General features: G+C 42.0%; 1 protein-coding gene across 8 annotated transcripts in view; it reads right to left on the reverse strand.

Moving 5' to 3' along the window:
- TSNARE1 (t-SNARE domain containing 1) overlaps positions 1-25,819 on the reverse strand; it is a 500,241-nt gene that overhangs the window by 358,267 nt on the left and 116,155 nt on the right. For all 8 annotated transcript variants that reach the window (XM_089518973.1, XM_089518978.1, XM_089518975.1 and 5 more), the window contains exon 3: positions 19,486-19,600. In XM_089518973.1, the coding sequence (XP_089375099.1) occupies positions 19,486-19,570 (85 nt within the window). In that variant the 5' untranslated portion in view covers positions 19,571-19,600. The remainder of the gene's footprint in view (positions 1-19,485; positions 19,601-25,819) is intronic.

Raw genomic sequence — 25,819 nt, forward strand, 5'->3', positions numbered from 1 at the left:
AAGGGAAATTTGTATATATAAAGGTAGAAGAAATAAGACAACAACATATATAATATTTGGTGAAAAATGTTTTTTCTCTCTCTGTCAACTGCTGTCAAAAATAGTAATAAAAATAAATAAAATTAATTTTTTTAAAAAGACAAACAAATGGGTCCTTGAACAGATCAATCCAGAACTCTCCCTGGAAACCCAAATGACCAAATTGAGACTGACCACAAGATTCATTAGAAAAGGTAAGGATCTTTAGAAAAGACAATAGTGCTAGCCACAGAGGGAACCTGGATCCAAACCATGTAGGGTTTTAAAAGTAATAACCAAAACTTGCTAGAAACTAATTGGGACTTTTTCCCATCCATTTTTGTCTTCACTCCCATCAATCATTAGTTGTTGTCAGCAAGTTTGGTTCAACCCAAAGTCCAGATCTTTATGTAAGCGGGTAGAAATGGTGTGACTTTCCATATATTTTGGGGCTGCAAAGCCCAGCATTCCTCACTATTGGCCTAGCCAGCCTAGGGCTGCTAAGAGTTGCAGTGCAACAACATTTGGAGGGTTGAAAATTCCTTGCAAGTCAGCAAGGACCTGCCTTAATATAAATTCTACAGAAATGCATCTCTCCACCACAAGAACTGGCACAGGGGTAACTTGTTCATTGACAGAACCTGTTTCCCACTTCCTTTTGCACATTTGGAGACAAGTGTAGTAAACCCTCCCCATCTCTAGAGAAAGCCATCTTTTTATGCTCTCTGGGCACATTGAGATTAATGGACTTGTTTGAGTGTAGGGCATAGTTACAGTTCTCACCAGGGGAAGGGAAGAGGGGAGAAACGTAAATATGCTGGTGCCAAACCATAAAAGCATTTTTATAGTGTCATAAACCAATATCCAAAGAAAAGTCAGGCCAAGTAAGCAAGAATTTAGGGGGTAGGTGAGGGAAAAGGGCCAAAAAAGGGACAGAATGGATGGAGGGGAAGAGAGAGAAAGAAGACTTAAAAACACTGCCCAACATATACTGCACTGTATATAATTTCTTTATACTGAACTGGAATATTTGGGATGTCTTTTTTTCCCTTATTGAAATTGAATGAGCCAATAAAAACAGAGACTCATAAAACTCTTTCTCCCATCCTTAAGAGGATTGCATTCAGTAATGACACATGAGGATATTCCAGATTTCTTCTTGACGCGACCTGCTAGGGCTGAAAGTGGCCACATCTCTAAAGTAACCAGTGGCATCATGAGATGGATAGAACACTCCACTTGGGCGCATTTTTCTCCCATTCTTTCCTCACTTTAACCCCTGTTCTGTAGATTTCTTCAACTTGTGATTACCACTCCTGAAATGCTTGAACCAACTCTACTGAAAAACAATGTGGCTAAGTCAGTATAAAAAGGCTATTTCTAAACCAAAGAAAACCTGGGAAATGAATACAAATCCCCCTCAAGCTTTGGGTCTCCAATGAAGGTGAATTAAGTAGATCTAAGGGGATCTGATTTAAAATTTGAGGGGAAAAAACATCCTGTTGTCTTTAACAGAGTTGGCAAAGTGTGGTCCATGAGCTGTATGTAGATCTCAAGGCTGTTTTTGTAGCCCATGGGGCTCTAAGAGGTCACTTGCTTGCCCCTAAATGGCCTTTAGGGTGTGTGGAGGGCAGTTTTGCCACATCTGGGGGCTCTCTATAGGTCCAAACATTGTATTTTTTGCCATTGTTTTCCTTTTTTTTTTTTTTTTTTTTTTTGGTCTCCAAATGCATTCTAGGATCCTTGTTGTTGTTGTTATCCACTCTCGAGTTTATCTCAACCCATGGCATCCCTGTAGATGAAATATCTCCAAGACTCTCTATGTGCCACTGGTCTGCTCAGGATCCTAGGAATACCCAAAACATGGTTGATATGCTTCAGTGCAAACCAATTCATGAATCCATGAAACATCAATCAAGCACAGCCTAATTGTTACAAACATCCCATCCTACCTTTCAGATGGAGTTATAGTGATGTAATGGAGCCAGAGGGTTCAAATTCCAACATCTTTTTGGTTAGCACAGACTATAACATTACGAGCCATCCCTTGGACTCCGCTGCTTGCTCTGTACTTTGAGCACAATACACAGTTGCACAGATCATGCCACTTTTTTAAGGAATTAGAAAACACACACACACTTTTGAAGACAGTGCTCTTGCCCTGAGATTCTTCTTCCTCTTCCTGGAAAGCCAGTGTGATGTAGTGTTTTGAGCACTGGACTATGGCAGCAACTGCACTGCAGAAATAATGAAGTTTGACAGGACTTTAACTGCGATGGTTCAATGCCATGAAATTGCAGGATCTGTAGTTGTTGCACCAGAGCTTTCTGACAGGAAAGGCTGAACATTTTGCAAAACTACAAATCCCAGAACTATATAACACTGAGCCATGGCAGTTAAAATAGTGTCAAACTGCGTTATTTCAGCAGAGCAGATGCAGCTTATGACTCTGGAGGCTAGCAGTCAAATCCCTGCTCAACCACAGAAATTCACTGGATGATTGAGAACAAGTCATACTCTCTCAGACTCAAGGAAAGGCAAAGGAAACCACCCCTCTGAACAAATCTTTCCAAAAAAAATATTGACTTGAAAACACACAACAAACAACAAGAACAACACATCTGGGGACCAGAGAAACTCAACTCCAGATGTAAATGCTCTAAAATCTGTGACAACTCATCCACATAGATTACAGATAAATTGATATTGGTTGTATGGGAACAGGTTGTAAGTGAGAGAATTTGAACTTGAAGAATAAATTGACAACTAGGTCAGGTTCATGGTCTAATTTTCTGCCCTTGGATCCTCTGGGGTCTGCAAAGACTCCCAAAATAGCCCAAAGAGGAAAGGAAGAAACTGAGAATCAGTCAGAAGTCAACTTCTGGCTTTGAAAAATAGGTATCTTTTTATGTTAAGCAGTGTGAGGGCAAGAATTATTGAAGAGGTGAATTACTGTTTCTGGAAGCGTCTGGAAAAAGCAATTTGCCTCCTCCTCTTCTTTTTTAGCTAGAAAAACTGTGGCCAAGGAAATGCAAGGTCAAGAACTGCAAAAACAACTTGAGGCAGGGATTGTGGATCCAGGACACATTTCATCCATCCCCTCCCTGCCTTTGAGAAATCAAAATGTCCTTCCCAAGCTTTAAACACTAAGAAGAAGAGCGGCTACCCACAAGCCTTTAGTAGCCTTTGTGACCACCACTTCTAGGTGATGATATTCACAGACTGTCCTGTGTTAATTCTCAACAAGCTTTAGAGGAAAGTGCCTCATACCCATTCATCACATTTTGCTTTAAGCTGTACTCGATGCCAGATATGTCAAAACTCTGGTAGCTGTTGCTTTATTTTTTTGCAAACCATAAAAGAAGAAATGAATTTTGTAGCTATTCCTTGCTTTCAGTTTGCTGACTAGTAAAATTTTAACCGAATTTATGGGGGGACATAAAAGAAAACTCTCCAGACACTCCCATATTCTGTTGTTCAGTACTAGAGCTGAAGTGTTGGAAGATGATGCCATCAGATGCCCTCAGATTTAAAGCAACTGATGAAAGTCTGGTCACCCAGAGACCTAGAAGATTATCACATTGTGGTGCTTACCTGTTGGCAACCCAGAATAAATGAAAATGGTACCTTTGTGCTGCAGTTGTGTGTTAGATCACACTGTCCCTGGAAATGGTATGTGTGCATGGTAAAAGCAGCATTAGCTGACTGCATTCTTGAGATCATGCTTGCATTAAAAAAAACTGTGCATGTGTAATTGCACAACTTTAACATCTTGCATGAGAGCTTCTAGAAATGATAGGCGATACCTTGATCTTGCAAGATCGGGCAAAGATAATGCATCCAGTGATCACATTTCTCTCCAGATGTGCAGACACACCCCGTTTTTAGTCTAAATTTGGACTTGCCCCAATTATATGCATGAAAAAGGTGGGGTAGATTTTAAACTGAAAACCATTCATATGGATTCACTGCTACATCTTTTTAAATCGAAATGTTCTACAAAGGTTTCTAGGTTTCCGTCTTTTACAAAACTCTTTCTGTGTTGTTGTTTTGTTTTGTGTTATCTTCTCAGCATTCTCCTGTAATCTGTGGAAATGATAACTCTCTTTTTTAAAAATGGTGTGAAAATATGGCAGTGATACAAATTCAATTAAATTGGGAAAGACTGCTCAATCCAGGGAGGATAAGAAAAAGTAAATGGCTAGGAACTCATTTTCTCAATCCTTATTATAGAAAGGGGGAGAGGGAGATCCAGAGCTTTCAAAAGTTTGTGTTTTGGAGTAAAGAGTCCTGAATCCCTCAGCCATTGGTTATGGCTATTGGTCATGCTGACTGGGGAATCCTGGGAATTGTTGCCTAAAAGATAGTTCTTCCAAGCTCTGAAGAAAGTCAGAATGATTGCTACACATTCACTATTTAAAGCATGTTTTCCCCATAGCAGCAAGAGTAGTGATAGCCAAAAATTGGAAAAAAGATGATCCACCGACCATTGAAGAATGGATACTTAAAACACAAGAATTAAAAGAAATGGACAGACTGACTTGTACGATTAACAATAAATCTAAAGACAAATTAATAGAAGATTGGCTCCTGGTACTACAATACTGGGAAGAGGGCTGGGGAATTAAGAAGGATTTTACGACTTAATTACTTAGACTATGACTTTAAAGAAAAGACCTCAAATGATGCTAGAGGACAGAACACTAGGTCAAAGAGGTTATCTGTTGGGGGGTGATAATTTTACTGATAAAAATTAGTAAGCATTTTAGACAGGTTTATAGATATGAGGAATTGCTTATGGATATACTGTATTGGTTACTGTCTATAATTGGTTCAAAAGGTGAACAATGCATATCTTTATAGGCAATTGTTACTACAAACACTTTTCTCAATAAAAAAAGAAAAATGTATAAGCATACAATTAAAAAACAATTAATTGGTTTTAAATGTTGAAACAGCTATGCTTCAAAATGTAAAAAACACTATACAAACATGAAAATCTAAACAGCTCATATTATTATACCTTTCAGATTCCAGGTACTCACAGTGACATCTTTTCTGGTAACATGCAAAAAAGAGTTATGTTCTCTACAGCTTATTCACACACCCACACACACACACACACTTATGTTGTTGTTGGGTGCCTTCAAGTCATTTCTGACTTATGGTGAATCTATCATGGGGTTTTCTTGGCAATATTTATTCCAAGAGTGTTTGCCTTTGCCTTCCTTGAGACTGAAAGACTGTGACTTGTCCAAAGCCTCCAGTAGGTTTCAATGGCTAAACAGAGATTAGAACCTGGTCTCCGGAGTTGTAATCCAATGAACTACACAGTACTGGCTCTTAGAGTACTTGCAAGGGACTGTATTTAATCAGGAAAAATGAAATGCACAAATATATTGTGAGTGACACTTCTCTTGGTAACAATACATACAAAAGGAATCTAGGTCCTCAAGCTAAACATGGGTCAACAGTGTGATGTGGCAATCTAAAAGGCCAATGCAATTCTAGGCCACATCAATGGGAACATAATAGGCATAACAATATGAATACTAAGAGCCAAGTTGTTGTTGTATGTTTTCAGTTTGTTTCTGTTTTTTGGAGAGAAAGTAGTGGTTTCCAAAATTTGGTCCTCCGGGTGCTTTGGACTTCAGCTCCCAAGGCCTCCATTCAGCTTGGCTAATGGTCAGGAACTCTGGGAGCTGAAGTTCTAAACATCCAGAGGATCAAAGTCTGGGAATCACTAATCTAAGGTGAACATATCACATGGTTCTCTTGGCAAAATTAGTTTAGGATGGGATTGCCTTTGCCTTGAGGTTGAGAAAGTGTGATTTGCCCATGGGTTTCCATGGCCGTGGGAATTCAAACCCTGCTCTCCAGAATCATAGTCCAGAGCTCAAACTTCTATGCCACGCTGGCTCCTATATATACTTATACATACCATATTTCCAAAACATACAAGGAGATTGATGGTTTTACTTTGGGGATTACTGCTCCTATAGGCGTTTCAATCTTCTGTTCAGTCTTCTAGTACTGTTCAGTCTTCTAGTACTTTAAATGTTCAGTCTTCTAGTACTTTAAATAATTTCTGAATGTGCATTTTATTTTTGTTTTTTCGGAAAACAACAATTTTTTTAATGAATATCCAATATGGCTATTGTATATTCTGGTTCAACAGGCATGGATCAGTTTGATGAATGGCCAGCAATTGTGCATTAAACATCCTCTGTTTGGAGCATCTAGAGTTTCATATTGATCAGGGCCAAAGAGAGTCCACAGCAGTATGGCATGGACCAACAACAGCAAAAGCACACATACACCTTTCCAGATCGTTGTCCAGTTCCAGGGTATCTCCAAAAGGGAATCCAGCAAAACAGAAGCCAGATAATACCAGTTTTATTTAGAGCTCTGCAAAGAACAGGTCAGTCTATGGCTGAGTGAAACACTCAAGAGAACCTTGCATTTCTGCAGCCACGAGCAAACACAGAAAGCAACAATGCATTTATAGACACCAAATCTCTATAACTAGGGCATGAATGCAACTCCTCTTTTGCCATAAAGTCCTGCTAGCAAAGCAGCAGGTGGTATGATCTGTTTCAGATTATATTTACTGAGGATCAACAACCTCATGGCCATAACACCCCCAGGTGGGTTTACCTCCTTCCGTTTCAGCCACTGGGAATCATCTACTGTGATGCAAAAAAGACAAGATGTGGTGAGGAGCACTGGCTGCCTCCATCTTGGCCCCATCTGTTTGGCTGGCTTGGCACCCATTCACTTGTTGGATAGCCCCTTGCCAGGGGCAGCGGTGCCAAAGAAACAGAGGGTTTTGACAGACTGAAGCTGGCTGCTTCTGAAAGTAGCTCCTTTGCTGTAATGAAGCCACTATCATTTCTCAGCATTTGCAGTCAGAAAAGAAACTACAAACCCCAACAGAGACATTATTATGAATTCCATTTTGTGAGATGTTGGAGGACACACACATCAAGTCCAAGGTGGAAGAGACAAGATCACCAGGCATCCAGCTGGAAGAGCTCTTGCAAGTGAATGGAGACAAACTATCCCTGGTGGCAACATATATCTGGGACTGTACCTATTGCTAAACTGTATGAAGCCTGTTCCCTGATAGTAGGAATGGAGAAGCTGTGGTCCATGGGCCACATGTGCCCTAGGGCTATTTCTGTGCCCCTAAATCTCCCCCCCCCCCAAAAAAAATGTTTTGTTTTGTTGTTCTCTTTGTTGTTTTCCAAGATGTCCCACTTGAGCATATAGGAGGCCATGTTTTGCCCCATCAGACCAATTTAGGTAAGGGAAAAAACAACAACAGAAAGTGATCTGGAAGTAGATTTTGACTTTGGAAGCTTTCAAGGAAGGAGAACAGCTTTTGAAGGCCTTGGAAGAAAGACATGCTTCCACCCTCTGGGGCAGTCTATCCCACTATCAAAAAGCTCTTACAATAAAGACCTTCTTCCTAATGCTTGTACTGTATGTGTGTGCATGACTTTTGATGGCTCCGTGAATTTCATAGTGTTTTCTTAGACAAGGAATCCTCAGAGGTGGTTCTGACACTTCCTTCCTCTGAAACAGAACCTACATCACCTGGTATTCATTGACAGTCTCTCATTCAAATACTAATCAGTGCTGAACCTGCTTAGCTTCCAAGATCAAATAGGATCTGGTCCCATTAGGGTACTGGAGCCTCTCTTTTTTTGTAATGCTTAGGGACATCTTATAATTTAACCCACTACTTTATGCTCTAGTCTCTGAAGCAGCAATGCTATCATATAACCTCTCTAGCCTCACTTCTCTGAGCTAAACATATCCAGATCCTTAAGTCATTATTCAAAAAGATTTATTTCAAGCTCTTTTATCATCTTGGGCCCTGTACAGATCGGCCTTAAAGGCCGACTGGGGGGCAGAGTTGGGACTTCACATCCACATGACACACGCCCCAACTCCGCCCCCAGGGTGCCATGGTGCTGTGTGCTGCTCCACACAGCATGCAGTGTCACTGCGCTCCTCCAGCACTGCATCCGCATGATGCAGTGCTGAAGAAGCACTGTAAAGCCACAGCAGCATGGCATTATGGCTATGGTGCCCTTTCCAGGGTGCAAAAAAGAGCTGCTTTTTGCAGCTCCTTTTCGTGCCCTGGAAAGGCCAGATTGGGGCTATGATGTGCAGTTGCCACTGCCCCAATATGGCTGGAAAAGCGGCGGCTGGAGGCTTCCCCTTTGGGACAGTCTGCCTAGCCCCTTGGTCTCCCTCCTCTGGCCACAAATTCCAGCTTCTCAATATCCTTCCTGAACTCTGGTGCCTAGAACCAGATGCAGGTGTGATCTGACCAAAGCAGAATAGAGTAGTGTTCCAGATACTGTGCTCCTAGATGCAGCCTAGAATTGTAATGACTTTTTTGACTGCCACATTACACCATTGACCCATATTTAGCTTGTGGTCTATTTAGAGTTTTTTTCTATTTTTTCACATAGTTATCAAGCTAGATGCCACTCATCATATATTTGTGTAATCCATTTTTTCCTGCTTAAATATATCCCCTTACAAGTATCCCAAGAGCCAGCAACATGTTGTGGTTTAAGAACTGGATTGTGACTCTGGAAACCAGGGTATGAATCACTGCTCGGCCATGGAAATCCAGTGAATGATCATGGGCAAGTCACACTCTCTCAGCCTCTCTCAGCAACCCCCCTCTGAACAAATCTTGCCGCGAAAACTCATGAGTTGGAGGGGAAACAACAACAACAAACAATTATCCTTTTTACAAGATCCAAAATCCACAAAACATCAATACTTTTATTGGTGCAACTAAAAGTCATGGAATACATCATGCAAGCTTTCACAGCTTCCCTGGCTTCTTCATTAGGCAAAGGTGTACAAAATCATAAAGGCTACAGGCCTACAGTTTGTCAGAAGATGTTGCTTTTCTTGTCTGTTAAGATGGTCTGGGGGATATCAATGCAGGTAGACACCACTCCCCTCTTTGGCCATGTGAGAACTGGGAAATAAAGAGCCATAAAATCCAGGCAATAAAATTTCAATTCCATTAGCAAGTAGTATCCTTCTTGGCATTCGTTTTGTTAGCTTTGTTCCAGCTCTACAATCTGTTATGGTCATTTTGAATCTTGATACTGTCTTCTGAGATATTAGCTACCATTTCTAACTTGCATCTTGTCTACAGTATTAAAATATTCCTCATTGTCTTTGAGCAGAATGTAATTCCACTACATGTGATTTGGAGCAATCTAGGCTTTTTGCGGAGCGAGTGCAAAAATCCACACAAACTCTGCAGAAAAAGGCTTCACACTTTTTATCCCGGAGTATCCACAAGGATCTGCATTATTAAACATGTGGTTGTTTGTCTGTTTCAAATGAATTTAGATGGTTGCACATTTTTGGCAGAGTGAATAGATGTGAACAGATGTGAATCTGCACAGAAAAGTGAAGACCATTAAACATCAATGTGGTTGTGTGAAAAACCACAGCAATTCACATAATACATGTAGACTAGCACTTAGTGTTAGACTAGGGTTGCCATAAGTGAGGACCTCCAAACCGGGACAAATGTAGGACAAATGCAGGACAACATTTTCAAATGTAGGACACATTTTTTAAAAATGGAGGACACGCAAAAAAATTGAGGCTTTTTTAGAAATGTTAATATAAATCCATGTTTCTTAGGCATGATCAAAATGGAGGACATTTTGACATTATTCGTAGACAGATCACGGAAATGTACTTCCTTTTCTGGCCACCCCCCTCTCCCCATTCCAAACAGCACATTTGAGCATTGAACATGGCTTTATTTTAACATTGCCTCTTGCATATTTCAGAGGCTTATTCCACAACCAAACCCTTTGGTCAAGAGACTTTGGTTTTCCTTCATTTTGACTTGTTTTGTCTGTATTCCTCCCCACTAAATAAAGGAGACATAAAATGGAGTTAATGGGTACAAGTTGTTAAACAAAAAAGTCTTGTGAGACTCTGTAGACAAGAGGTGCACCATGTTAAGAACTGCATTAAGCACACTTAGGCTGCTGCCACACTGCTTTCACTCTCATCACTCCATTCTATGGAATCCTGGGATTTGTAGTTTGTTGTGGTGCCAAGGCTGGGCTTTGAAATCTCAGGCATAAGAGAGGCAAAAGGCTTGGGCTGCATCTACACTGGAGAAATAATCTGGTTTGAGACCACTTTAACTGTCTTGCCTGAATGCTATGGAATTCTGGGAATGGTGGTTTGTTCCAGCACCACAGCAGAATTAACCCCTGGAAAGCTCTCTGACCAAGGTGACCAATGCCCTCACCCCAAAATGTAGGGCACCCAAGCAAAAAAATGTAGGACATGGCCAAAAATAAAAGCTAAAAACACCCATGTACTTATAAATCCATGCTTCTTAGCCATGATCCAAATGGAGGACCTTTTGAAATGTGACAGAAGAGGACATGTCCTGGAAAAGGAGGAGGATGCCTGGTCACCTTGTCTCTGGTCCAAAATACACTGCAGAAATAAAACAATGCTGGACTGAAATGCCCAGAGTTCCTCACCAAAGCTGCATCCACACTGAAGAAATAATCCAGTTCGAGAGTGACTTAACTGTCCTGGGTTAGTGCTGGGGAATGCTGGGAATTGTAGTACATTGTGGCCCCAGAGCTATCTCTGACAGGGAGCCCCATCACCCTCCAAACGTAGTTGAACTGCAGTGCCCAGAATTCCTCCCCAGGTGCATCCACACTGAGGAAATGGTCCAGTTTGAGACTGCTCAGTGCTGGGGAATCCTGGGAATTGTAGTCTATTGTGGCCTCAGAGCCATCACTGACAGAGAAGTCTCAATGTCTCCCAAACACTCGCATTCCCAGGATTCCCTAGCACTGAGTTAAAGCAGTCTCAAAGTGGGTTATTATTATTCCTGCAGTGTGTGAGAGAGATATAAAAGCTAGGGACTGGATTCATTTGGAGGATCTCTGTGTCCAAAACACACTGCTTGGACTGCCAGGGCTCAGTGCTATGGAATCCTGGGAATTGTAGTTGATTGTGGCACCAGAGCTCTCTGACAGAGAAGGCCAAATGCCTCACAGACCCCAGAATTCCAGAGCATTGAGCTTTGGCAGTTAAAGGGGTCTCAAAGTGCAGAGGGGGGGGGGGGGGAGAGAGAAAGCCAGGGAGTGTGAATGAGCTCTGAGAGGAGGAGGAGGAGGAGGAGGGAGGGAGCCAAGGGAAGTGGCCAGGACCACCAGAGGAGCCCCTGCTTTTCCTCATCATCGCATCCTTCTCACTGCTGGCAAGAGGCTCTGCCCCCAGCCAGGCAACACCTCCATTCAGTCTCCTTTTGTCAAAAGAGCTCTGGTGCCACAAGAAACTACAATTCCCAGAATCCCATAGCACTGAGCCATGGATGTTTAAGGGGGGGGGGGTCAAACTATTTCTGCAGCCTTTGCTACCCCAAAGCCTTCTATTATTTACCAGCAACTTGCAAGGCAAAATCTCTTCCTTCCAAGCCATTGAAAAGCAACCCAAGGGGAGGGGGGCTGATTGCTTCTTTCCCATTGGTCAGCTTCGGGGAAAATTTGCATATTACAAGGAAAGGTGTTCAGGGCCTCAAAAACGACCCTGTGATAAAGAATTACAACAATACTGAGTGGTAGACATTTAAAAGATGAGGAGGCATTTAGACTCCCAGGGAAACAGGAACGATTGATGGCCTTTTTTTTCTTTGCTCACTGTAACCTGAAAGTAAGGCCTTTTGCAGGGTATATATACCAAGTGGGCTGGCAATAGCTCTGAGTGGCAGATGTCTTGAAGACCTGCTCTCTAGCCTTAAGTCAGGCAGGGAGGCGGGGAGGGTGGCACACAGCCATGGGGAGGGATGGAGCTGCCTCCAGGGCCTTGCTGGGGGGGGGGGGAGGTCCCGGGGGAGGGGCCAAACCGGGGCGGGACTGTGTGGCTCCGCCCCAAACCGGGAAAGTCCCGCCCCCAGGCGGGATATGGCAAGCCTATGTTAGACTGGCAGACTAATTCCATGCCTCCCAAAACTAATTGTAAACAGAAATGTACCTCATCTTAAAAATTTGAAAACTTGCCAGATTTATGTTTTTTTTTTCCCAGAGTAATAAAGTACACATAAAATAAGATGTATGTTTTAAAACGTGAGTGGCTAAGGTGTCCTCAGCTTAATCAAAACTCGCAAATATGCTTTCGTTCACTGGGGGAAATGCATACATTGGGCAAAACACATGAATAAATATGCACACTAGGGAAAACATATTAAAAATGCATATGAATTTCACTGTGGGAAGAAAAAGTCTCACAACATGATAAGAAACTTAAAGACGCAAGAGAAGCAAAAGGCACTGAGAAAAATGTGACGAAACTTAGCCTGAAAAAAGTCCACATCCTTACCTACTCTAATTTTAATATAATCTCATGAGAACTTTCTCCACTCCCTCTATCAAAGGATGTGTAGTGGATGGGTGCTAGATGAAGTAGTGGCATTTCATCTATGGAATGCTTACTCCAGAGCATCTCATTGATGCCAGCATTGTGACATTTCAGTGTTAGGCAAAAACTACCCAGCTGTCATAGTTCACCTGGGGAAATGCCATGACAGGTGGATTATTAGCAATCCAAAGGTTGAGTGCCAGCATATCAGTCAGAAGCCAGAAAACTAAAACCAACAGGGGATGCACAGAAGCATAGTCTGGGTTCAGGACAAGGGCCAAGTCTCTGTGCTTTTCTGTCCGTCCATGCCAAGACCTGTCCCAGGCCTATTCTGAACCATTGCGGCTATAAATACCGATTGCATGGTGGTTGTGTCCTTGGCAACAAGACCCCAAATGTTAGGTAGACTAGTGTGAATCTCAAGAGATAAAACCCAACCCTCCAATGGCACAACCAGAGGAGCACTGGATTCTAATTCCTCTAACACAGTTGAGTGCACAGAACCATGTAAGGCAAAAGAAGATTATAGAGAGTGGATTACGGAGTTTGTCTTGAAACAGGGGGTTCAATGAGTGGGTCTCAAAGATTAACTGTTTCTGATTGTTCACACTTCCACAATGTCAGGTTTGACAAGCAAAAGGAAAAGACCTGAAACAACAGATTCAAATCACAAGGAAAGATATTCTGATTAGGAAGAACGTACTGATGACAAAATGTTGGTATAAGATGCACCTACATTGTAGAAATAATTCAGTTTGGTACCACTTTAACTGCCATTGCTCCTTCCTACTGAATCCTGGGATTTGTAGTTTGGTGAAGCACCAGCCCTCTTTGGCAGAGATGGCTAAAGACCTTGTAAAACTACAAAACCCAGGATTCCACAGGATGGAGCTACAATACTTAAAGTGCCACCAAACTCCATTATTTCTATAGTGTTGATGCACCCATATATTTCCTCAGTAGATGGTGGACTCTTCCTCTTTGGAAATTTTTCAAGAGAGGTTGGATGACCACCTCTCAGGGATGCCTAAGGTGTCTGGGTTTCCTGCACTGGTTTGGGGCTGAATTGGTTGATATTAGTAATCCTTCCAACTCTCTGATTCTGTACCAGGCACTGCAAATGAATCTTCTCCAACCCACATATGGTCTGACAAGGTACCAAGATTGTCAGCCATCTTTTTGTGTGAGCAATCCTGTGGGAGCTGCCAGCCAAATGCATGATGCTGACTCAACCATCCCACTGGAAACTGAACTTCCAAACATCCCTTACCACGTACACCCACACATATTAATGTATGCACAAATGGGATATCAGCCAATAGCAGATCAAATATGTATGGTAGGTTTCTCTGTTTCCTTCTATTTCCAATGTTTGGACTATGGGTGCCACTGCTTATGCAACCCAAACAGTGTCACCTACATGTGAGAGGAAGGTATCAGCAGACGTGAGTTGGGGATAGAACAATTTACCTGTGTACCCATGTCTTGGTTACATCCCATTTGGATTACTGTAATATGATCTGTAAGGTGGCCTTTAAAAAATGCTATGAAATTTCAGTTGTGAAGACATCGTAAAACTAAAGATTTAGAGATACCCTAAACATCTGCTGGGAATATTAGTTGGATGGAAAGTTACTCCTGCACATGCACAATATAGGATACTATATTGATGTACATCTACACTAAAGAGATAATGCAGTCTGACATAACTTTAACTACTTTGGCACTATCCTGCAGGATCCTGATATTTGTGTTTTTGTGAGAACCGACAGTCTTTGGTAGAGAAGGCTAAAGACCTTGTAAAACAACAGATCCTGGGAATCTACAGGCTGGAGCTATAGCATTAAAAAGTGGTGTCAAACTGCATCACTTCTACAGTGTAGGTGCAAATGTCACAAACCCTAAGTCCATCCCCAATTAGAAAAACTCCTGCCACCAATAGCTTTAACATGGAAATATATTACATGGAAACAAAGCTATCAGCAAAGCAAGCACAAATATTTAGCATCCAAGATGCCAGGGAAAGCTGTAAGAGAAAAGATAATCACTGTACTAGCAGAAGAAGGCTATAATCAGTGTAAGAGCTTAGTACAAAGATTGTCTCTCAGAAAAAAAGGCAAAAGTTATTTCTGCCTAGCAGGGAATGGAGTGGCTTTATTGCCGTTCTCCAAGTAGTGGAGTGTTCTTGCTCAGACTCCTGAAAAAAAATTGACAGCTTTCAAGATAGAAGGGACCAGAGTGTCATTATCATGCTGTTCCCATAAAATGGAGTAAATTAAGATGATAGAGTTTTAGCAATCGGACTTGTTAGGGGGGAGCATAAATTCAAAGCAAACACTGGAACATCAAGGCTTTCTTAAGGAGGAAAGCAAGAGACAATATATTTTGGACAACTTTGTTCATTTCTCTGCCTGAGCACAAAGTGTACAAACATGGCGAATGCATTTGCGGAGATATGACAGGCATCAAATAAAGCCAGGACTTTGAATACAGAGTTTTGCTGTCGTTAACTGCCAACAAGTCGACTTCTATACAGAGGTAAGGTCCCTGAAAAACCATTATTTGATCTCCACCGAAGGAGAGGTGGACAATTCTATACAGCTGGCCCAAACCAATACCTTCCTCCCCTCCCTTAGAATTTTTATCTCATTTCCACTTCCAATTATCTAATTTTCCCAGAAATTAGGAAGGGGACAGAGGTGTTTTCCATAATTGTTTTTCAGGGAACTTACCTTTTACTTGGTGACAATTAACAACAACAAACCAAATCTCTATATTCAAAGACCTAGCCTATTCAGGCATGACCAAATTGTAAATTGTTTTTGTCCTCTACTTTAATCCACAGGGAGAGGCAGCTAAGAAATTGCTGATGTTGTCGTCATCAAGTTAGTCTGGAAAATCAGTGTGCAAAGAGTCTCCTTCCTTGGGGGTCTTTAAGCAGAGGCTAGATTGCCATCTGCTGGGGATGCTTTGATTTGGATTTCCTGCATGGCAGGGGGTTGGACTGGATGGCCCTTGCGGTCTCTTCCAACTCTATGATTCTATGATTCTATGAAAGAGACTAACTGGGGGGGGGGGGGGGAGCTGGTAGCACAGGGTGACCAGATGTCCTAACTGCAAAGAAGGACATGGCACCGCAAAATGTAGGAGATTCAAGAAAAATGCCAGACATCATAAAATAAAAACTAAAAAAACTAATACAAATATAAATTCATGCTTCTTAGTCATGCTGAAAAGGGAGGACATTTTGAAACTCCTCCTGGACAGAAGGTTGAAGTGTAGGCATGGAAAAGGAGGGTATTTGGCCACCCTGTGGCAGCATGAGCTTTCCTGGAGCCTAATTCCTCATGCAAATGAAAGCTCATGCAACCAGCTTTTCTTTCAGTTAGGGGCTGTACAGACACCCCAATAGAGTGGCATCCTGATGCCCTTTCAGTGCTGGATCGGGGCCGTGACAACCGCATGCCATAACCCCAATCGAGCACTTTGCCAGCTTTAAAAGAAATACAAAATGTGGCGGCACTTTTTGACGCGCCATTCAGCATGTGGAGTATAAACATCGCACCAAAGGAGCACCATGATGCTGACGTGGGGGTGGTGTAGGGGCATGCATCATCCAAATGCCACACCCCCATGCCACCCCCACACCAGCACTTCAAACCAGTCTGTATTACCCCTTAGTCTCAAAAGTGCTACAGGAAACTTCTGTATGTCAGCTTGATCAGATTTTAAGACCCTTGGGAGAAACCCACATTCTTGTTTGTTGGGAACACAAGAAAGGGGTTTCTTGGTGGCTCCTCTCAGGCTTTGGACTCCCTCCCTTGGAAGGCCATGACGGCTCCATCCTTGCTGTCCTATTTTTTTTTTTAACATGCTGGAGGAAGCTGTTGACCCTTCTCTGCTCACCCTTTGTCTCAAGGTCTTACATTGCTTGCTTTATAGAGGCACACATACTGTAGCTACAGTTAGATCACCTAGAGCAGAATCCTGCTCAAGCTTTATTACATTGTTTATTCATTGTGTTTCTCCAGCCCTCCTTAACCAGCCTCACAATGCTGACACTGCTGAATATTTTCAAGCTAAACAGTGGATGAGGAGGAAAGGAGTGAGAGCTCAGCAGGCATAAAAAGACTTTGTAAGAAGAAGGTTTCTTCTCAGAGACTTTTTGAAATGAGGTCTGTCTATATGTAATGGATCTTTTATACTACTTTAAATATTTGCCATATTTATATATAGCTATTTTTGTTTACATCCTGACTCTTGGATTTCTATCTTGCAAATTTCTGTCTATCTTCTGGCATTAAAGAGCTATTTGGATTGGAGTTCATATGCCAGAATCCAAGCTGTGTATGCACCGAATAAGGATGAATGCCAAATTTGTAAAGTACATAGAGAACACAACCCCACAATCCACCCTATCTTTTGGATATTTTGACATCCAGAGTCATGGTTGAAACATGTTTAAGTGCATTACTGAAGCACAATTTTGTCACATATGTGCTTGGTCACTCAAGCCAAGCACAAAACATGTCAGGATGAGGCACTCTTCTCCCACGCAGCTGTGTGGGATTTCAGCACACACCAAATCCTGCTCACGACAGTCATCCTCGTGCGGATGAAGAAAGCTATCAAAGGCAGGAGATTTGCTTTCCAAGTTAGCTCCCCCGTGACTTAGCTGACTGACATTTTCCATCACCAGCGATGACAGCTTGGGAACCTTCCCAGTGTGTGTGCATATGCTGCTTCAAAGCAACATGCCTGGAAAACTGGGAAAGCCACTGATACTCAGATGATGAGACTAGAAATTGACAGCAAAGATGACAAACACTAAGTTCAGATGGCCTAATGCCCTGTCATTGATGACGGTCAGTTGCTCATGTTTTGCAGGCACCCAGTGACTCTTGCAATGACTGCGGGGTAAATGCGGCACTGGCATTATTCACCCCCACAAGCACACTTCTTGCCAGCCACAGAAAGACCATCAAACCCATTATCCAATCAGTCTCACAAACCCACTAGCTAGCATTCATTTCTGACTCATCCCCTTTGGCTGTATGCTATGTTTAAGGCACTTGACATTTCCTTCGCTTTTACCTCATTCTCTGCACTCCAGAAAACATCTTTGTAATCCTTGTGAATTTGATATGCTGGTGTTATCAAGATCCTCATGGGGTGGTTCCTTGGACACTGGCAAGATTTGTTCAGAGGAGGTTTGTCATTTCCTTCTCCTGAGACTGAGAGTATGTGACTTGCCCAAGGTTCGATTCCTCACTTGCCCTTGCCATCAGTAAGTTCTTGGCTAAGTGAGGAATCAAACCCTGGTCTCCAGAGTTGTAGTCTAATGTTCAAACCACTACTTCCACATCCATTGATGGCAAAATCTAACCCCCAGAGCTAGTGTCATACAAGGACTCCTTTAGTCAACAACAACAACAACAACAACAACAACAATAATATCCTGAATCCTAAAATTGAAAAACCTCAAATATCCAAATCTAATCCCTAGGGGTGAGATCTAGTGTGGTACAAGGATTCCTTTAGCTGCCCTGAGTCCGTAAGAATAATAATAATAATAATAATAATAATAATAATAATAATAATACACATGGGTGGCTGAGATAGTGACACCTTTGCTTTCTGGTGCTTCCCTGTCCGCAAACCTTGTTTTATGCACAAAATTATTGTGTACAAAATTACTTTCAGGCTATGTGTATAAGGTGTATAAGAAACATGAATTGTCCACATGGTTGACTGAGATAGTGACATCTTTGCATTCTGGTGGTTCAGTGCACACAAAGTTTGTTTCATGCAAAATTATTTAGAATAACAAAAAAGTTATTTAAAATCTTATGTCTAAAACTAGCTATAGGTTATGTTTATAAGGTTCGCAGAAATAATTCCATGCTTAGACTTGGGTCCCAACTCCAAGATATCCCATGATGTATATGCTACTATTCCAAAATCTGGGGGGGGATGGAAAATCAAAACACTTCTGTTCCACATGTTTTGGATAACAGAGACTAAACCTGTATAGTGGTTTAACTAGGACTCCAGGAGACCAGGGTTCTACTCCACACTTAGCCATGGAAACTTAATGGGAAAACCTGGACAAGTCGCATACTCTCAACCTTAAAGGAAGGCAATGGAAAACCTCCTCTGAAGAAATCTTGCCAAGAAAGCTCTGGTTTTAGAGCCAGTGTGCTGTAGTGAGTCAAGTGCTGGACTAGATCTCCAGGAGATCTAGGGTTCAGATTCTGACTAAACCCTGGACTATAAGCAAGCCACATTGTCTCAGCCTCAGAGGAAAGCAACGGCTGACCCCTCTGAATAAACCTTGCCTAGAAAACCTAATGTGCAGTCACCATGAATTGGACTCAACTTGAAGGGCACATAACAACAGGAAAAAGAAGAAGTGTGGACTCAAGGTCCACATATGGAAGAAATATGGACAGCCAGTGTGGAGTAGTGGTTAAAGCATTGGACTATGACGCTGGAGACCAGGGTTCAATTCCCCAATCAGCCTTGAAACCCACTGGGTGACCTTGGGCAAGTCACATGCTCTCAGCCTCAGGAAAAGGCATTGGCAAACCTACTCTGGACAACTCTTGCCAAGAAAACCTAATGATAGGTTAGCCTTAGGGTTACTGTCAGTCAGAAACAACTGGAAGGCACATAACAAAGACAACAATGTCCTTTTCCTATGAGGCATGAAATGGACCCCCACATCTGCAGCAGTTGCCCACCTCAATCTTATCAGCTTTGCTCAGATGCCAAGCAGTTTGGAGGAAGGAACAGGAAATGAAAGATGTTGAAACACAGCATCCAAGCCTGCTCTTCAAAAGAGAGATCTAACATTCCACTAACTGCAAGTGAGCCTGGGTTCATAGTGAAGGCAGGGCTTTTAATTTTGTTATATGCACTTTAATTATTTGTTTTTTCTCATTTATTAAGACAGAGGCCATGGTCACAAAAGAGAAAAAGACAGAATATAGTTTTGGAACAGTAAGCGACTACTACCTAAAGGTTGGTATCCTTGTCTCGAAGGTCCCCCGAAGGCATTTCGGCTCCCAAAACCACTTCCCTCAATGGAACCGTAGGACATCTTTGTTCTGGCTCTGATCCTTTTTTCAAGCTGGAAGAAGAAAAATACACAGAATTAGAAGCACGGCTCTTTAAAATTCCAGCTAACAGGAGAAATCGGAAACCATTGAAAGAAGAAAAGAGAAATGATGATCTATTCTATACAATGCATGGCCTCCCACACAGATGGGTCTCTCATCTCTGGAAGTACAGACTCATTCTTCCTTATCCAAAATGACTGGACAAAATTATTTTAAAATTTGGATGATGATAACCTGTATCTTATTGGCAGAGCTTGGCAAATTTATTATTTTTGTTTAAATATCCAGAAATCCTCCAGTCAACATCCATTGCCGATACATTCATCCTATCCTCTCTCTCCTTGCTTTCCCCTCTGTAAAGGAGTAACACAAATGGATTCAGGGTGGAATTTCCTCCTGGGACAGTTGCTCCAGTCCAGGCTGTGAACATGTGCCTTTGAAAGCTTCAAACTGGAGTTGAAATTACTGCAACAGTTAGCACAGGAGATAAGCTTTGGCCTAGGAACAGAAATACTCTCTACCCTTTACCAGGAGAAATGGAAAGGTGAAGAAACAGCTCTCTTCATTAAATAAACAGCACAGTACTAGGCAGTTACAGAACAAATTCTATACATGTTTACTGTAATTCAAGCACTGCTGAAGTTCAACAGGGTTTACTCTCTCTTGTGGCACCCTGGTTGAGAAATGCTCTCCTGACTGGTGAATATGTTGGGCTCTGAGATCTTTAGGAGAAGCAGCTCCTCTTGCAGTCCCACCACTCATTTTGGCCTCATTTTAGCACCAAATTACACAGTGGCTCTTCAGCCAAGGTTTTGGGGAGAAAGAGTGGCACAGAAGTTAGACTGTTGCACTGGGATCCAAGTTCTAGACCCCACTGACCATGAAATTTACTGGACCATGTTGGGCCCATCATTCTTTCTCCAACCTGACCTACCTAACAGGGTTGTTGTGAGGATAAAACTGGGAGAGGAGACTCATATATGCCATTTTGAGATCCCTGGAGGAACAATGAAGTATAAATACAACAAATGTTCATAATTCAAGGCAGAAGTGATCATGTTTTGATTTTAACCTACCAGGTTGAATTTAGTACTGTATTTTATCTTGTTCGATTTCTTAACTTTTTTTTCTTATTATTAAAAACCTTCTTCCAGTCAGATGGACCATTTTGGTTCCCCAGATCCAAAGTCAGGTGCAGACTTTACACAGAACTAGACACTTAAAGTGTGCATTACAGAACATTCAACTGTATTACAAAGTTAGGATCATCAGTATATTCAACCTCTCTGTTTGGGTGTGAAAGAAACACTCCATACACAAACCTTTATATCAGAATCACACAGCATTTAAAAGCCCAACCCTTCCTCACCAGTGTGAAAAAGCCTGATGACACAAACATGTTTTGACCTGCTGTTGAAAGTTGATCAGGGATTGGGATATCCTGACCTCTTTAGGGAGGAGTCCCCAAGTGTGGGAGCAGCCACTAAAAGGGCCCTTTCTTTTGTTCCCACCAAAGGAGCCTGAGAAAGTGATGGGACAAAGAGATGAGCCTCTCCAGATGATGTTAGTGATCTAAAGGTAAAGGTAGTCACTTGACATGAATGTCTAGTTATAACCGACTAGTCATGATCAACTAGTCCTCATCTCCATTACCAAACCAAAGAGCCAGCGTTGTCCAAAGACGAATCCAATGGTCATGATGCACTCAATGCTGTTACCCTTCCACCAAAGTGGTACCTATCAATCTACTTGCATTTGCATGCTTTCGAACTGCTAGGTTGGCAGAAGCTGGGACTAGTGACAGCAGCTCACCCCATCATGCAGCACTCGGGCCTTGAACTGCCAACCTTCTGATCTTCTGATTGTCAGAACTGGCATCTTAACCACTAAGCCACTGCATCCCACTCTTAGTGCTCTACTGGGCTGATAAAGGTGATGCAGTCTTTCAAACACCATTTAGATAATCAAGCCTTTTACCTGTGAAGTCACCTGGTTCAGGGTAGACTCCTGGAGCGCCTATACTGGCTGAGATATCCATCATGCTGCCTACAGCTGCTGCTGCCATGGTGGTCATAAGAAGAGCTGCTTGATGTGGGGTCCCCCCATGTCCATTCCCATCAGTGGCAGAGCATCACATTGAGGCCAAAAAGCAGGTGAGGCACCTTGTCTCTTCTTTAACATTGCTGTCTCTAATGATCCTTCCTGATGGGCACAAAAGGTTTCCCTATACCTCCATGTTCCCTTGAGTCCACCAGCAAGTTCTACCCGTCCCTCCAGTTTCTTACTATTGTGCATAGGTGTGCATGCAGATTAAATAGAGGCTGGGTGGCCATCTGTCGTGGGGTGCTTTTGATTGTGAGTTCCTGCATGGCAGGTGGTTGGACTGGATGGCCCTTATGGTCTCTTCCAACTCATTCTATGTTTCTATGATTCGTTTATAATCCACAGTGCACGCTGAGATGCCGTGGACAGGTTCATCACAATCCACTAAAAAGGAACATTGTGCAACTACTGCCTAACTCCATGAGTGTAAAATTACATTCCATCTCCTCAGTGTAGGCTCTCAGCCAATATCTGCTCCATCTGCTATCTACAATGAGAAAGAGTGTCTCAATATGATGAGATGCCTTGCTGAAAAAAATCTGGCAACCACAGTGAAGGATTATTTTTTTCATTTTTATTTTGTCTTTGTGTGAGAATGGCAAGCACTTCTCCACACTTTGCATAAGAAACATGAAACTTGCTTCTTTTCCCTTTGTCAAGCAAACAGACAGGGAGTAAAGCACACAAAAAAGGAGGAAAAGACTATTAATCATAGAGATGTAAACCATCCATCTCATACTTCTCCTTTGTAAAAGTCCATCCAGTAAGCAGTCACAGTTGTTTATTTGTGTATGAATTGTTTGTGCAATTTGCAAAAGAAAAAGGAGCACTGCAACTGTGCATATTTCTACAAAAACACGCAAAACTGTCTTGCATCTTGCTCAGGAAGGAGAAAAAATGTACATTTCTTTTTCTCCTAAAAAAGAAAGAAACAGGTAAGCATTTACATCCGTTGCAAAAAAAAAAAAAGAGAGGTAATCTCTAAAATAAAGATCACCAGTGCCTAAATACGCTAAAGGCACCAGATCTCATCTGTCCTTGGAAGCTAAACAGGGTCAGCACTGGTTATTACTTGGATGGGAGATCGCCAAGGAATACCAGATACTGTAGGCTACATTTCAGATGAAGGAACTGGCAAAACCACCTCTAGTGTCCTTTGCTTAAGAAAACCCTATGAAATCCAGGGAGTTGACATGAGTCAACAGATGACCTGAAGCCACACACAATGTTTATGACTAGCTGTATGGCCCAGTTTGAATGCAAAATCAGGATTTTCATAGTAAATTATATGCATGTTCTGTCTAAAAATCAGGATCGCACTATTCACAATCACCAATCATTAATGTATTGCTCCAAACTCAAACATGCCGCTGCACTGTGTACCCTATCTATTTCTGCAAATTTAATTCTGTTATGAACTGAAGAAAAAGAGAGGGAAAGGAAAAAGGAAAGAAAGAGGAGTTTTAATCTTTCCATCATTCTGGGCTCATCATTTGGAAGAGAGCTGGTTTCCTTCATTGCGGATTCCAAATTTATGAGCCACTGCTATTGCTGGAGCTCCCTTTGAGGAGAAATATATAAATGTATCAAGGGCTGGAACATAGTGCGAGAATAACTGTGCAAGCCCTTGGCTTTGCTTGAGCTTCCCGCTGTGCATGTCAGAGGTCAACCAGAAGATCTATAGAGGGAGGATTCCCTCCTACCTTTTCTCCCCCTAAAAACACTTTGGCTTTAAGCTCATTTCTGCCCTTTTTCTCTCTTTTGTCTCTCGCTCCTCTGTGAAGCGTGGCACGTTCTCAGAGTCCTTCAAGAAAAAGTGCCAGAGAGTGTTTCAAGAAGTGAGATGTCAAAACTCTTTCAAATTACTCACTGAAAATGACTATTGAAGTAGAGCTGTCAGAAATGATGTCTCACACTGTGTACAATATACTGTGGAGTCTCACAACTCCAGGCTTGCTTGGATGAAGTGGATCATTAAGAATCACTCCAATCTGGATTCCGGCCCTCTTTGGTGACAGAAAAAGGCTTTGGTAGGTATGGGGAATGATCTATGTCAACAACTGAACAGGAGGCGTATGTTTCTGTTGGTTCTGCTAAACCTCTTGATAGGATTTGGTACCACCACAGAATCATAGAGTGGGTTGAGACCCCATCCAGTCCAACCACATTCTGACATGCTAGCACCTATTTACTCCAGCAAATACAACTTTGGATGCTCTCCCTCCTGTGTGGACTCTGGATTTACTCACACCAGGGCAACAAACCCCTATTTTTTGTAGATAACACTATGTTCCCAGACACAGGTGCTGGGAGTCTGTTGTCCATGGCTATTAATTTATGGACTCAGTACTAGGGGACAAGCCACTGGGTGGCCTTGGACAAGTCACACTTTCTCAGCCTCAGAAGAAGGCAATGTCAAACACTGTAAAATCTTGCCAAGAAAATCCTGTGATAAGTTCACCATAAGTCAGAAATGTCTTGAAGGCACACAGGAACAACAGATTGCCCCCTATGCTTTTAAACATTTGCATGAAGGCTCTGGGAGAGATCATCCAAAATTCTAGAGTAGAGTCTCACCTCAATGATGACAAAAGGATGATGATCATCTCTCTCTCTCTCTCTCTCCCTCAACATGGGATTGGGGTTACAATACATCTTGAGAATGGGAATGGATAGTTCATACAAGACTATGGTAAGAACACTCTCAATATCAAAGCTATGATTTGGTTTTATGTCTGGACCACAGCTTGGAAAAAAGCTTTTGGACTATAACTCCCCAAATCCCCCAGCCAACATGGCCATGGATCTTGGGTATGAACCTAGTCAGTGACAAACCCAGTCCTATGGACTTCTTTTTTCAGTTGTAAAATTGTTAATAATATTGTAGAATATTCCACCTGTATGATCAAAACTCAGAATACTAGAAGCTCAGGTCCTGTCACAAACAAAACAGTCACTTCCCTATGTAAAACATTTGCAAGAGAGGTAGTCGCCTTCTATCATAACAGATCTTTAGTTTGCCTGGATCAAAACTGGCATCAGCAGCTCCACAGGGCCTCTAACAGAAATCTTCCATCATCATCTGACAAATATTGAGTCTCCCATAAATTCCAAAATCCAAAATACTCCAAAAACCAAAACTTTTTTCATGTCAAATAAATAAATAAACAAATAGTGATACCTTTGCTTTCTGGTGGTTCAGTGAACACAAACTTTGTTCCGTGCAAAAATTATTTTAAAATGTTGTATAAAATTACCTTCCGGTTATGTGTGTTATTTGTATATGAAACATAAATGAATTTTGTATTTAGACTTAGGTCTCAATGCCAAGATGTCTCATTAGGTACATATGTGAAAATACAGGTATTCCAAAATAAATCCAAAACTAAAAAAATCCAAAACTTCTGGTCTCAAGCATTTTGGTTCAAGGAGACTCAACCTTTACTTATTTGACCTGGTTGTTTCATTTCACATGTGGATATGGTTATTTTGGAACAAAAAGTTTGCTGAAAAATGACGATATCATCTTTAATTTTTGTGGCATAGAAACTCTTTCCTATTCCTTTCATGTTATTTCTGTCTCTGGTGCAAATTTCTTGTTAAAGAAGTGAAGCCCAGGAATGTATCAACATTAATTGAGACACACCTATGTTTGTTCCCAAAACATTACTGTCTGAATAGGACTGTGGACAGTTGTGCTAACAGGCATAAAGATCCATTGCCTCTGGCCTCAGGGAGTGTTGAGAAGGACCCAGAGGACTGAGGACAATGTATCTTGTGAGGGCATGCCCTTCATGTTTGCACATTCCTCCAGGCATTTTGGAAAAGTTGCTGTGAACGGTTGTTTTTTCCCCTTTTTGCATAGACTGTATATCCTATTGTCGCAATGTAGATCAGCTTAGAATCACAGAATCATAGAGTTGGAAGAGACCACAAGGGCCATTCAGTCCAACCCCCTGCCATGCAGGAAATCCCAATCAAAGCATCCCGAACAGATGGCCATCCAGCCTCTGTTTAAAGACCTCCAAGGAAGGAGACTCCACCACACTCCGAGGGAGTTTGTTCCACTGTCGAACAGCCCTTACTCTCAGGAAGTTCCTCCTAATGTTGAGGTGGAATCTCTTTTG

This window comes from Sceloporus occidentalis, unplaced genomic scaffold (assembly GCF_023333645.1).
Source record: "Sceloporus occidentalis isolate IW3139 unplaced genomic scaffold, rSceOcc1.0.p SCAF_3, whole genome shotgun sequence".
Lineage (NCBI taxonomy): Eukaryota > Metazoa > Chordata > Lepidosauria > Squamata > Phrynosomatidae > Sceloporus > Sceloporus occidentalis.